This window comes from Paralichthys olivaceus, chromosome 13, assembly GCF_024713975.1.
Source record: "Paralichthys olivaceus isolate ysfri-2021 chromosome 13, ASM2471397v2, whole genome shotgun sequence".
In the NCBI taxonomy this organism is placed as follows: Eukaryota; Metazoa; Chordata; class Actinopteri; order Pleuronectiformes; family Paralichthyidae; genus Paralichthys; species Paralichthys olivaceus.
The window spans coordinates 8,871,978-8,884,747 of record NC_091105.1 but is presented as its reverse complement, the minus strand read 5'-3'; the positions used below and the strand labels follow the sequence as shown (position 1 = coordinate 8,884,747).

At 40.7% G+C, this 12,770-nt stretch overlaps 2 protein-coding genes across 3 annotated transcripts; one reads left to right on the top strand and one right to left on the bottom strand.

Annotated features, from left to right (window-relative positions):
* The first annotated feature begins 407 nt into the window (after window positions 1-407).
* LOC109633351 (transmembrane protein 238-like) lies at window positions 408-1,353 on the top strand. The gene is made up of 2 exons (XM_020093144.2): window positions 408-555; window positions 857-1,353. The coding sequence occupies exon 2, from the start codon at window positions 859-861 to the stop codon at window positions 1,186-1,188; it is 330 nt and encodes a 109-aa protein (XP_019948703.1). The 5' UTR covers window positions 408-555; window positions 857-858; the 3' UTR covers window positions 1,189-1,353.
* An 89-nt stretch (window positions 1,354-1,442) lies between these two features.
* Window positions 1,443-12,306, bottom strand: LOC109633233 (C-Jun-amino-terminal kinase-interacting protein 4). Of its 2 annotated transcripts, none has more exons than XM_020092929.2 (28): window positions 12,151-12,306; window positions 10,180-10,552; window positions 9,872-10,066; window positions 9,656-9,776; window positions 9,324-9,394; window positions 9,141-9,205; window positions 8,583-8,655; window positions 8,335-8,504; window positions 7,916-8,181; window positions 7,371-7,428; window positions 6,996-7,148; window positions 6,856-6,898; window positions 6,585-6,712; window positions 6,389-6,442; window positions 5,700-5,840; window positions 5,481-5,613; window positions 5,228-5,314; window positions 5,088-5,135; window positions 4,792-4,933; window positions 4,606-4,648; window positions 4,398-4,478; window positions 4,186-4,253; window positions 3,813-3,961; window positions 3,558-3,729; window positions 3,084-3,197; window positions 2,890-2,988; window positions 2,684-2,773; window positions 1,443-2,561 (listed from the first exon to the last, which is right to left on the bottom strand). In XM_020092929.2, the coding sequence occupies exons 2-28, from the start codon at window positions 10,276-10,278 to the stop codon at window positions 2,440-2,442; spliced, it is 2,985 nt and encodes a 994-aa protein (XP_019948488.2). In that variant the 5' UTR covers window positions 10,279-10,552; window positions 12,151-12,306; the 3' UTR covers window positions 1,443-2,439. The 2 variants fall into 2 exon arrangements, with proteins under 2 accessions (XP_019948488.2, XP_019948487.2); XM_020092928.2 differs by having other exon boundaries at window positions 8,335-8,507; window positions 12,151-12,304.
* Between the last annotated feature and the right edge of the window lie 464 nt (window positions 12,307-12,770).

Below are 12,770 nucleotides of genomic sequence, written 5' to 3'. Positions count from 1 at the left end.
ATTTTCTGATATTTAATAAATATGATTAATTTGCCTGTGACAGTATTTACATATTTTAAAATAGATAAAGTACAATTTGGGCAATTTTCAGATATTTGATAAATATTTTTTGACAGTAATCACAGCTTTTACAATGCATTACAAATAAGTAATACAAATAAGTGTCGTTAAAGTAAACCCTTGTATTCACGGGTAATTTTCAGATATTCTAGTCATATTATGTATTAGTTTGTGACCCTAACACAAATGCGTATACAAGTAAAACATAATTTTAGGCACATATATACTTTGGATAATCAATAACTCTAGTACATGGACAAAAACGTGGATTCGGGAGGAGAATGCCAGTGATGCAACATTTTCTGTTTTAAAAAAACAAGACGCAGTGACAAGGTGCTGTGAGGCGTCAGAGGAACTGCAGGACAGGTAGAGCAGGTGACGAGGTGTCAGGTTTCACTGGCGACTGCTCGTTTCTCATCGACCTCATGCGGAAAAACACGATACTAATTGTAAACACGACGAATTTGAGATACTCGGCAAAGTTCTAACGTAAAGGTAAGTGTTCCAGGGGGTTTGGTTATTCAGGAAAAATGCACTTGTGTGTGTAGACCTCGCTGCTTTGTCATGTGTTAGCACAGGACAGGTGTGGTACCTGCCTGAACTGGTGCACGTCTAAGACAACAGACACCTGCATTGTGTTATTGTGAAACCAATGTATGGTGTTATAGAAGTCCACTTTACAATATAGGTGGATATTTATTCAGTAAATACAATGAATAAGTTTTGACTATCTTCCAGAAGCTACAGTATGTAATATGGCACCTTCCCATATAACATCCTCGTCTTTCTTTTTCAGGCATGGCACCCAAGTATGATGGGTTGTCCCACTGTAAGCTGGCCCTGGTGTTTGCTGTGCTGATGGACCTGTTGGGGGTGATATCCCTGCTGCTGGGGGTCTTTGCCCCACTGGAGATCCATGGGCAAGACTTTGGGGATCTGCTGGTGTACTCGGGAGCACTGCTGGTGCTACTGTCCCTGGCAGGCTGGGTCATGTGGTACAGTGGCAACATTGAGGGTCTGACCTCCAAAAAGGAGTTGGGAGGAACCGTGGGTGGAGCAGTGGACCGCCTCGCCCGCTCCCTGAGTCGCAGGATACGGCTGCCAAGGACTCGCAGCAGCCCAACATAAAAAGCTGCTGTTACATGACAGGCTGTATCAAACCAGGCAGCAACCCAGACTGCCTGAGGCTAAGGAGCGTTCCTGCTGTTACTCATCTCGTGAAATTGACAAACACCTCATTGTGCTTTTGTATAGAAAATGTCTCTTTGCTTAATAAATTGTTTGTGGACCAGACTGATATTAATACTATATGCACTGCTAATTTTTTGATTTTACTAGTTGCTGCACGAGATTTTGAGAAAACCACTCAGAATAAAAGTTACTACATTGACACCGAAGACATTTTAATGATGAAAATAATGTTGCTGAGTCAACTCAAATACTCAAATCTTAATTTCTGTACAAGGAGCTGTCATGACAACATGTGTGCACAAACCTGTAATTTCACATAAATACCACAAAGGACACTTGAAATAACTCCCCCTCCCTCATTTTACAAAAGATAAATGAAATCAAATGAGAATATGAAATAAATTAAGACACCAAAAGCATTTCATGCCATTCAAAGACAATATACAAAGCAAAGAAGTAATAGAGAAAATAAATTATTTCTAAGGACAGAAAGTAAAAAATTGAATTTAGTGGATGAGATATCAGACACACAAACATATAGACACATTTATAATGTGCAGTTTTTTGTAATTACACCACATGCAATGTAGGAGGGTAGAATTTGAGTTAATACATGGAAATTATAGTATCACAGCTCTTATTGCAGCATCAAAAGATAAGAGATAAAAAAACAGTGATTGTCTTCAAGGTGAGAGCAGAGTAACAGATTTTCAGTTCACAGTTAAGAACAAACATCTACACAGCAGTCACATGATGAAGCTTAACATAATGATCCAAAGATGTATGACAGGAACACCTGGTGTCACATGGTGGACAAATCTGCAGGTTCTTGGACAAGCAGTAAAATATATCAGAGATGTTTGTCAGTTAGACTGAGAGCATTGTTAGTACAAAGTTAAAAACAATCTATTAAGAATCAAGCGGCTGAATTACTAATCTATTATACAACACTGATATAAAATCAGATGAAGGCACATGGGAGGACATGATATCCCATTAATCCAGTCAAAACATATATACAAAATGAATGAGGTAAACAGGAAAAAATGTAAATCCTAGATTTTTATTTTTTCAAATTTCTGCCACAGATGTTTTTTTTCATTCAGTTCATGAAAACACCATTTCCACTGTTGTCTGCTGGTGAACAATCTTTATCCACCTCATCTTCACGTTTACCCACAATCAATGTCAGAGAGCAGGGTTGGGCACAGAGGGGGTGGTGTTCTGCCAAATGATCATGTGACTGCGGTCAGACCGTTGAGGCGTAGTTTGGGTCGATGTGTCATCCGATGTGTCATTTGCATCGTCTCCTGAGGGAGTAGATGGCTCTGTTAGACCTTTTACAAACTAAGCACTGACTGAAATGGTGGATGAATCACACAAATTTAAATAAGCTGATGCAACAATAGTAATTTCCAGTTCTTCAACTGACCAATTCTGAAGTTGATGTAGCCCTCTCCTCCACTGAGGATAAACTGAGAGGTAGTGACAGTGCTGCTGCCAGGAGAGGTCATCAAACAACCTTTGGGACACAGATTACACACATACTGCATTAAAGTGGACTCTGAAGGATCTCGCTGAAGTAACAGGTTACTGAACATGTTCACCATGTTTGAGTAACAGGTATCAAAATCTTACCAGGCGCAGCAATGATGAACCTGACAGCTTGTCTGTGTCCATGGTAACACAGCTGGGCTGATGAAATGGAGCAATATGGAATGGAAACAGCTTCTGATGCTGTGAACAGTCATTGAAGTATAGGTGATATTTAAAGGAGCACCTTTCTGACAATACTAAATTCAAGCAACAAATTCAGTCTAAATAAAACTCACTTATGGATAATGGGATGGAGAAAATGGCTCCACCTCCAGTGCCCACCCAAAGACGACCAGAGATGACAGAGAGAGATGAGATTTGCAGAGGTGAGAGTGTCAGGAAGGGTTGGCCTACAGAGGGAGACAGAAATATTTCAGTTCAGTTTGGGTAACCACTGCTTTGACCTTTTGTAAATGATATAATAGATTATAATAATTATCATTATTTACAATCTCATATCATGATGCAGAACAACAAAACCACAACAACCTAATCCCAACCCACTGCCACTGATGCAACCTACTGAGCTCTCATTACTTTACTGATGTAAAAAAAAATTATTTCTTTTTACAATTGTCACTATAACACATGTAAATAATTAAATCATTCTATTCAAAGTTTTTTTAGTCAATATCGATTCCAAACACAACAGATTTGTTTCATTTACACATTAAATTGCTAATTTTATAAATAGAAAACTTTATTAGCACCTAATGTTTTAGTGACCAAAGTTGAAAAATCAACTTCCTGTAGCGGCCGCCCAGTGGACCAGTCAAAGAGCCTGAGGATTGGATCAAGTCGACATGAGGTCCAAACACCACTTCCACCGGCACACAGGAAACGAACCTGCTGCTCACTGCGCTCAGACACTGAGAATGTTTGCTGTAAAAAGTGAGATGATGATAGTGTTGGTGAGATCTACAGCACAGAGAGCAATGAAGGTGCCTCCTCTGTCTGTTTCTTACCTCAACCTTCTTTTGGTCAATGTCAACCACATGGACTCTGTTCCAGTATCCCGCCCACAAGCGGCCATCTTTGGCAAGACAGCAGCGAATAGGCTGCATAGGGTTTAATCCAAGCGGCACCACTGAGTGCGACTGCAGATTCCAGCCACCTGTCAATCACAGTAATCATTACTTCAGAGTCACCTTTATAAGCTGTGTGAAGTAAGCAAAATGGAGAGACAGATATAATGAAATGAATACTTTGGTTTTTAATGTTTTCTAACTTAAATTTAAAGTTTAATGTCTTCTTGCAGTTAATTACTTTAATATGAATGATCCTATACAAAAAAACATGTTTTGCTTTGCCTCAAAAGAGAAAACAGGAAACCGGTACCTGAGCTGTGTGAGAAAAACGCTAAGGTCCCGTCAGCTAAACCAGCTACGACTTGACCCTGGGAAAACCTGAGAGATCGGGTCAAGTATATCTTTATTACTTTGATATAGTATAACATATAAGACAAAAGAAAACACATTAAGACAGGAAACGATAAAAAGCTAGTAGATAAAAAAATAATACACATTTCAAGCAGAGTGCAAAATACTCACGTAAGTGAATAGACACCCTCTGACAGGGAAACAGACTGCAGACAGCGCCTCCTGCTAACAGAGGCTGAATGTACCAGTATACTGTGAGAGAGAGAGACAATAGGAGAAAGAAGAGGAGGTGAGACATTTGGTCAAAATGCTTTGCCAACAAGTATTTTACTCACAGAAAGCATTTTTTGAAGTGAGCTGCTTATTCAGCAGGCGCTACCTTCCTTCCTGAGTTCCAATCCACACAGTTCCTGTGGTGCCACCTGACAAAACAAGACCAGAAAGATTATGTGAAGGAAAAAGTTGAACAAGCGGTGTTCACCCGTTAAATGGTATGAGGGGATAATACAAGTAAAGTACACATGAGATATGATGTCTGCAGGCAGCCCATTGTACCGGCACTGACCTATGGGAGGCACAGCACAGATGCAGAGTGCAGGAGCAGTGGGAGGGAGACCGAACTGATCCAGTACTGTGTTGGAGCGTGCTGGATCAATCACTGTAATATCACTGCTGGAGGCAGGACCAGAAACTACCCATACAGAACACTGGCAGAGAGGGACGGATATGGAGTTGGGAAAGATGAGAGGCATGAAATTTGTCTCTAGTCAGTGTTAGTTATGGTTGGATGGTACTGTTCATGCACATGGTGATTAAAGTGTGACTACAGCTATTGTTTCAGCAGGATAATGACAGACTTACAGTGGCCTCTCCGGAGACTTCAGGTGTGACTGAAACCGCACAGTTCACCTGAAAACAAGAAAGAAGAATAAGTTAGTGACCATGTTTAACTGTCACGTAAAGTCTTAGGTTAGAATGAATATTGCAAAGGCGAGATTTACCTTAGCAGTGGAGTCTCTTTGATCCAATAACCTGAGCTGCACTAGAACCGGCACATCTTTAGGCTCTGGGGCAGGTTCATGGGATTCCTAAAATAATGAGATGTAATCACCAGGACGTTGATAGGACTGTGCACATCAACATATGTCTGGGTAAGTTAAATGAAAAAAAGTCATGTCATAACCTAAAACCATTTCAGTTTTTAGTTTCGCTCCCAGATCGTCACCTTCCTGTATAGTCACGTGTTTCTATTACCTGAGTGTTTGCCAGCGGTGTGCTCCAGCCATGTATCTGCCGTTTTCCCAGAGTTCCCCAAATGTGCGAGCGAATTTCTCTGTAGAGCTCCCTCCTCCTGGCACGAGGTGAGAGAGCAGCTGGAGAAGCAGACCTAGAGAGAAAGCTCCAGGGGTTAATCAGCTTTCCTGAGCCATTCATTATGATTCAAGGGTGACATGGCAAGATATAGTTGCTTACTCAGCCTGAGTCTGAGTGACAGCCGGTAGCTGTAGGGACACCACAGGAGAGCGACCGACTGGTGGGGAAGCAGGTGAGAGGATTTTAGATGCAGGAGGAGCGATTAAAGTTTCCTTTGACAGGCCAAACAAGCGGTTGAACCTATAATAAAGACACAATTATCGATTTACAGATCATAAAACTGCTGTCTGACTACAACATGTTACCACACTTTTACTTTGTACATTTTTGCTTATTTCAGTCCCTCTGTGTTGTTATTGACAGAGTCTGAATCCAAACACACTCCAACACTGACGTTACCGCACAGCGCTCTGAAGGAACAGTCTTTCTGCCCCTGCTTTCACTATTTTTATGGTTATTACTTTGGAGACCCTGCAGACCAATATTTCCTCTGCTTTCATAACTTTAATTTGAACGTGTCTCTTGACTTCAGGTTGCCAATAACAACAGAAGGTCACAACAATCTGGTTGATGTCATATCTCTACATTATGGTTGCTTTAATGTTCACTATACAGATTAACTATACTTTAGTTTGTCACTGCAGCTTTACTGCCTGTTTTATCCCCTGGCAAAGAGCAGCACGGTCCAGGACCAGGCCACCAACATTGTTTTAGGCTGCACTTACTTTTGTGCATTATAGGGACATCTAACTACATTGAAATGAGATGAGAGATAATACAACACTTACCTTCTCCAAACACTTGATCTTTTGTCCTCTATAAACCTCTCTCCCTTTGTTGCTCTATAAAAAAAAGAAAACACACTAAATATGATTGGTGGCAAAGACAGGATGAACAGGTGTGTTGGTAAAAGAACATAAAACTCTATCTCTACCCTTAAATGAATTCATCAACAACCGATCCAATGTTTCGGATAAAGGTTACCTGACTGCCTGACTATGTCTTACTGCCTCCTGCAGCTCGAACAGACGCTGCTTATACTGGTTCTTCTCCATAACAACACGAGCCATTTCAGAACGAGAGAAGTTCCGTGAAGATGTGAGAGAAGAGGCCTGAAGAGGAAGATTAATGTTATTTAATGGGGGCCATGCATCAGTTGAAACTTACACTGAGGAGGTGAAGGATAAATAGAATCTTCACCAATGAATTGTTACGGTAATTAAAAGTTTGACAATAACAATGTCTACACTCTTACGTCAGGATCCTCAGGTTCACATGATTCCAGTTCTTTACGAAGTCTATAAAAAACAGTGGATATTTAGGAAAAGGTTATTGTAACAGAAGTATCAAAGAATTAATGAACGATCAGAAAATATCAAAAATACATTTCTGAACCTCTTAGTTTCGTCCTCCTTCTCCTTCACTCGCCCCTCTAATCGAGAGACTGTTTCCTGAAGAGAGGTCACTTCCAGTTTAAGAGCTGAGCGGTCATCAGTCAGCTCAACTACCCGAGATATCAGAGCTTTGCGGGCAGCTTCTACCAACTCACTGAAAATATAAGGATCAGAGCCAAAGTTAAATATTTTTAGGTTATGAAGAAAATGACAATCACTTTGGTAATCATAGTAGCAGCTAGTTACAGTAACATTTTCTCCATTTACTCATTTGTTTCTATGAGAGGAAGCAGTTTTAAGATTTTGGAAAATCCCCTGAATACACAGAAACCACACTGAATTTAACAGGGTCGGATAAATCAAATTCAGTACTCACTAGGTGACTTTCAGTTCCTCATACTGAGAAAGAATCTCCTCAAACTGGTCTGTACTGCCTATACGGAAGAAAAAAATATCAAAAACACTTGACACAGTTATACAGCCTTTACAACACAGAGCAATAAACATTAGATCTAAATATCTTTATTTACTCTGCACTACATGGGATACATGGGCTGCAAGACAGTAAAAAAGGAAGTACATCTTTATAAAAGCTCTACAAAGAAACGTTTCCCAAATGAACTAATGCACTTCATGTTGGAGTATAAATAGATCTCTCACTGTTGCCAAATTATTTTTAGGAAGCAATGTCTGTCAACTCCAAAGTCTGTAATCAGTCACTTTGTGTCTGCGATCATCTAGTTTGTGCTTCAGTGAATGAACATGGGCATTGATGTTGAGATATCGTTTTGTATCAGCAGCCACATGTGGGCTCAGAAAAGGTTGTGAGGTGTTTCCTGTGCAGTTACAGTTTTCTGACCATTCATAAAACCACTGTTTGAGAACGACCCATTCCTGAAATATGTCTTTTTATGACCTTACCTCTGACACTGGCCCCGTGGTCGACACTCTCCACATAATCCCGACTCAGCTCCGACAGTTCAGAAAACACAGAGTCATTGTTGCGAAGGTCCCACTCCACACTATCTTCTTCCTCCACCTCCTCATCCTCCTCCTTATCTTTTTCTTGCATGTTCCCCTCTTCATCTTTGGGTTTCTCGTCTCCCTCCACCTCCTTCATCTCTTCCTCCAAGCTGGTCTCTGACTCATCCCTTGGTGGCTCCTCATTGTTAGGTCTACCTGGGGAACTGACGATGAAGATGGTGGTGAATGAAAGAAAAAAAAAAAAGGTTAGAAATGACAAAAATGTTTGCTGAGTGAACTTGTTTATCAGCTGAAAAGAACACAGATTTAGTTAATGGTTACACCTCTGACATACGTTACACAAATCACTTTATTACCTTGCATCCACACGGCCGTGAAACTGTGCCAGCTCAGGAGTGGAGCTTATGATGTCATTGACAAACTGATCCGTGGTCGACTTCACTGCAATGTCAATCGCCTTGTCCTCCTGGGTGACGAGCTCTTCCAGACAGGGGGGACCAGAGTGTGAATGGGGTCTTTGAATCATCTGCTTCGAAAGACACAACAGTTTAGCTACTTATCTGCCAAAATCTTGTTAAGGTGTGGAAAGTGAGAATCTTTTTACCTTTTCATTTACACTGGATTCTGACAAAACTTGATGGGATGGAGATTCAGCATTCTTGGAACGCAAGTGATTCCTACATGTACCATGGAGGGTTCCACAGAAAGGTCATGTAAATAAACAGTAATTGTGACTTTCTTACATTTTGCACACTTTCTTGCAGCACTCGTACAGCTACTGAATTTACCTGTGAGTTATCAACAACACCTCATGAAAATTGCCACAAACTCGGCGCTCTAAAGGTAAAATACCTTCCTGGGTAATAAGCTAATCATTTCCACAAATGTCTCATTCAAAACAATACACATACTAAACTTCTATTTGCAAAATAGTCTCAAAGTGCAATTTTTAAGTTTTATATAGTACAATTTGTGTCTGGCAGCATTTGTTATAAGCTATTTTATAAGAATACACTGCACACTGTATAGGTATCACAATAAAGCTGCAGTCCTGCTGTCATACCTATAACGTACTGAGATATAATTTGCATAGCATTCCAAATAGAGACATTATGTACGGCATGAAATTCGTTTTTGATTTAAATAAGTGGGTGTGAAAAACCTTAAAGGAGAATCCCGCTCAGAATCCTTTCTCTTTTCCAGAAGTTCCCGACACTGGAGAGCCAACTGAAAGGAGATAACAGCGGAGAAATACAATAATAGCAAAACAACAGCTGAATATTGTGTAACACTGTCTGAGGATACAAAAGCACACAAGACTAGAGACTAAACAGCAGAGTCTGACCTTGTTGTGAGAATGTCTCAGTGAGCTCAGCTCTCTACTTAAATTTGCTTTCTGCTCCTCCAAGGCCACCACTGAAAAAAATACAAAACAAATGGACCATAGCTTGTTAGCATCATTCTCCACAGTCCACATGTCTGATTTAGAATAATTAAAAACTCTGTACTTTGTAGATCTTCTTCAGTAAGATTTAAACTTTATCTAGTCATGATGTGCACAAGAGGGATGAATGAAATTGGAAGGAGAAAAAGACGAAGGTGAAAAGAAATTATTACATTTGAAATAATGGACATGGATCATAAGTCATTTGTCACAGTTACCATTCAAATACTCACACTGATCGGCTTGCTGTCTTGCTTTCTTCTCTAGTTCTCTCTCTCGTCGTTCTCTCCCCTTCTCCCTCCCCTTCATGGCTCTCCTCTCCTGTTCAATTTGGTCATCCAGCTCGAGATACCTCTAAAAAAACAAACACAAATAATTTAACAACCACTTTAAAGTTCAAAAACATGGGAAAGAAACGTGCTATAACCCCACAACATCAAGTCCCTCACCTCTTGACTTTCTTTCCTTAGTGCCTTTTCCGCTTGGTATCTTTCCAGCAGCTCCAATCGCTCAGCTTTCTCCCTCTCCGCCTCCTCCTCCCTGTCTCTCAGCTGGGCTTTACAGCTGGCCAGCCCCTCCAGCACCCACACAAAAATGGGCACCAGCGTCTCCACCACACCTTCACCATGGGTCTCGATGACGGTCTGCGATTGCGCAAAGCAGCCGAGCGTGAAACCAGGTGATCAGAAACACATTTAAACAGTGATTTCATTCAGAAAAACATGGCATATAGTATAATGAAGTAGAAAATTCATACCTGTAGTTCTGAATACAGTTTTCCAGCCTCTTCACTGACAATGTTGGGGTCTAACTCCATCTCCCCAGTCCCACACAGCACTCTGTCAGTGTACTCCATCAGCTAGTTTAGTGTATCTGCTGTATTAACTGTCAAAATGGTTTCTCGACCTCAAGGCCAAAGGTGAACAATCTAACAGTTCTGTGGCAAAAAGTAGTTCTGCTCACAACACTTTCTCACAGACTAACACAACTAGTTTATCTAGCTTTCTAACTGGCACCACCCATCCTCTGCAACTTGATGTTCCATTTGGGCTCAACAAGGAAACCATCCTCTCTGACTGTCGCTGTACTGTGAGAGTCATCTGTTGTCAGGGGCTGTTGAAGAGTTCATCCTGAAAAAGAAAACAAGAACATTCAAAGATGTAAAATGATGAAATATATAAAAATGACAAAAAACAGACATCTGCTTTGTCCAATAATCAATTTTTCAACAAATTACCACAAGATAATAATTAGTTCAACATGATTGTGTGGTTTTCTGCTCTTATAGTCTGTGACTAACATGGTTTGTTGAACAGCAAACTAAAAACAAAGCATCTGCACAGTGAGGATGACATTTTAATGCCACTGGTTGCTTTTAAGTCAGAATGAACAAAAAAGATATTCATGAAATATCAGTAACTTGTTAGAGTTCAGGCTTAGCAATGTTAACATACTGAGCAGCTCAGATTACACCCGGTCACACATTCATGCCTGGATTTATTTCCCTTTAAAGCCAACATTCTAAGCCACAGAAAATGTGTAATATTTAGCTGTTTATCAAATGTTCAGGAGCAAAAAAAAGGCTCTAAAAAGAAATGATAATGTGACACTTTTGTGATAATTATCCAAATACAGTGATAGTAGAGACAGTAGTAGAAATCACGATTATCAGTATTAAATGGTATGGATTCACGTCAAAAAGACTTCTTGTGACGATGTACGTCAATATGGACCATACACATCTCTTTTGTTTCCAGCCAGTCATAGCTGGCACATTGGCAGAGGATGTAGGAGACACAGTCAGCAATTCAGAGGTGAAGCTTGAACTGTGTTGGTTTTCATTTGGCTTTGGATAACTTTAAGCCTCTGTTACAATTCTTCAACATTTCCAATCATCACATTGCAATCATCCTCTGTCTTAGCACTTTACTTATAACATTTCTATACAAACCACTACTGTGAAAGGTATATATAATGTGCATACTCAGCATTTTTATTCAACCTTCTTTCATTTATTCCTTTTCTTGTCTACCACATTCTGAGCTGCCTGCTGCTGCACCAACTGGTGTGTGGATTAATAAAGTTTGATCTTATCTTATCTTATCTATATTTTATATACTTTGTGGTGATGGAATGTGTAACAAAGCTTCATATGCCAAACGAATGAACCTGTAACTACAGCTGTCAAATAATAATAGTTGAGTAAAAGGTGAATTCCTCAGATATCTAGTGGAGCAGTAGGCTACTGTATAAAATGGTATGAAAATGGTTCTTAGCTTTTAAAAGTGTGAACAGTGTGTTCTTCGGTATTTAACCTATAAAGACACAGCTGATCTTTAAGGTGAATATGTCTGCACCTCTGGTAAGTGGTTATTATGCAATGCACATAAAGCTCAGATGAGCCTGTGCATGCATGTGTGTGTGTGTTTGTGTGTGTGTGTGTGTGTGTGTGTGTGTGTGTGTGTGTGTGTGTGTGTGTGTGTGTGTGTGTGTGTGTGTGTGTGACAGCACCACAAATAGCCCACACATATCCAAACGGTGCAAACACACACAAACATGACAGGCTAATTAGCTTAGCCTCCTCCTCGGCTCTGTGAGGAGAAACTGACACACGGTATAAATAAGTAAGAAGTGACAGCGGACACCTTGACAGAGCTTTGGCAGCAACTTCACAAAGTTCAGACAAACAGAGGCGTCGCTTCGTTCACCCACAGTTTCACAAACTCACCTGAACAAGTCTCCGGTGGACTCATGTCACTTCTCCTCCTCCAGATACATTCACTCCGTTTATTCTCCGTTTACTCTCCTTCAGGCTCGATTTTCAATTTCACTCAAGCGAGTTTTTAAGAAGGAGGCGTCGTTTGATTCCGATCGGCGGTCACACGTCGCGTCGTCCGGCCAATCAGAGGGCTGCTACCTTCCGCTGTAGCCAATAGGCGGCGCGCAGAGGCGGGACGTTGCGAATTTTTGTTTTCGGAAAGAGAAGAAAAAAAGTTTCCTGAAACTTGAACGATGACACGTGACGGAGCAGGTCATGTGATCTGAGTCCAGAGATACCTGAGCACATGTCTCACATACCTGACAACCAGCGGGACCGTGTCCCTGCTGGACCGTGTGTCTTTACACCTGGACCACTGCACTTTGTGATCGACTCCAGCTTGTACAACATTCAGCAGTTTTGATGAGAAATAGGAAAAGAGATCACATTACTTCGGTTTAGCTTCTTTACACGGGCTTCCTGTATCACTGAGGTCTGATTCAAAACCTTTGTTTTTCTTAATGGTACAGCAGCCTCATACATCTCTGAATGGTCAGTGGAGTATGTTCCCTAACCTTTCTTGCTAAATA

Bases quoted from the DNA above. Each gene is read 5' to 3' on its own strand.
- LOC109633233 (XM_020092928.2), bottom strand. From the start codon at position 10,278: ATGGAGTACACTGACAGAGTGCTGTGTGGGACTGGGGAGATGGAGTTA. The intron at 7,429-7,915 runs GTAAGGTCATAA...TCTTCCGTATAG, and splicing joins CCACGGGGCCAGTGTCAGAG to GCAGTACAGACCAGTTTGAG. The intron at 5,315-5,480 runs GTAATAGAAACA...TCATTATTTTAG, and splicing joins CACCGCTGGCAAACACTCAG to GAATCCCATGAACCTGCCCC.
- LOC109633351 (XM_020093144.2), top strand. From the start codon at position 859: ATGGCACCCAAGTATGATGGGTTGTCCCACTGTAAGCTGGCCCTGGTG.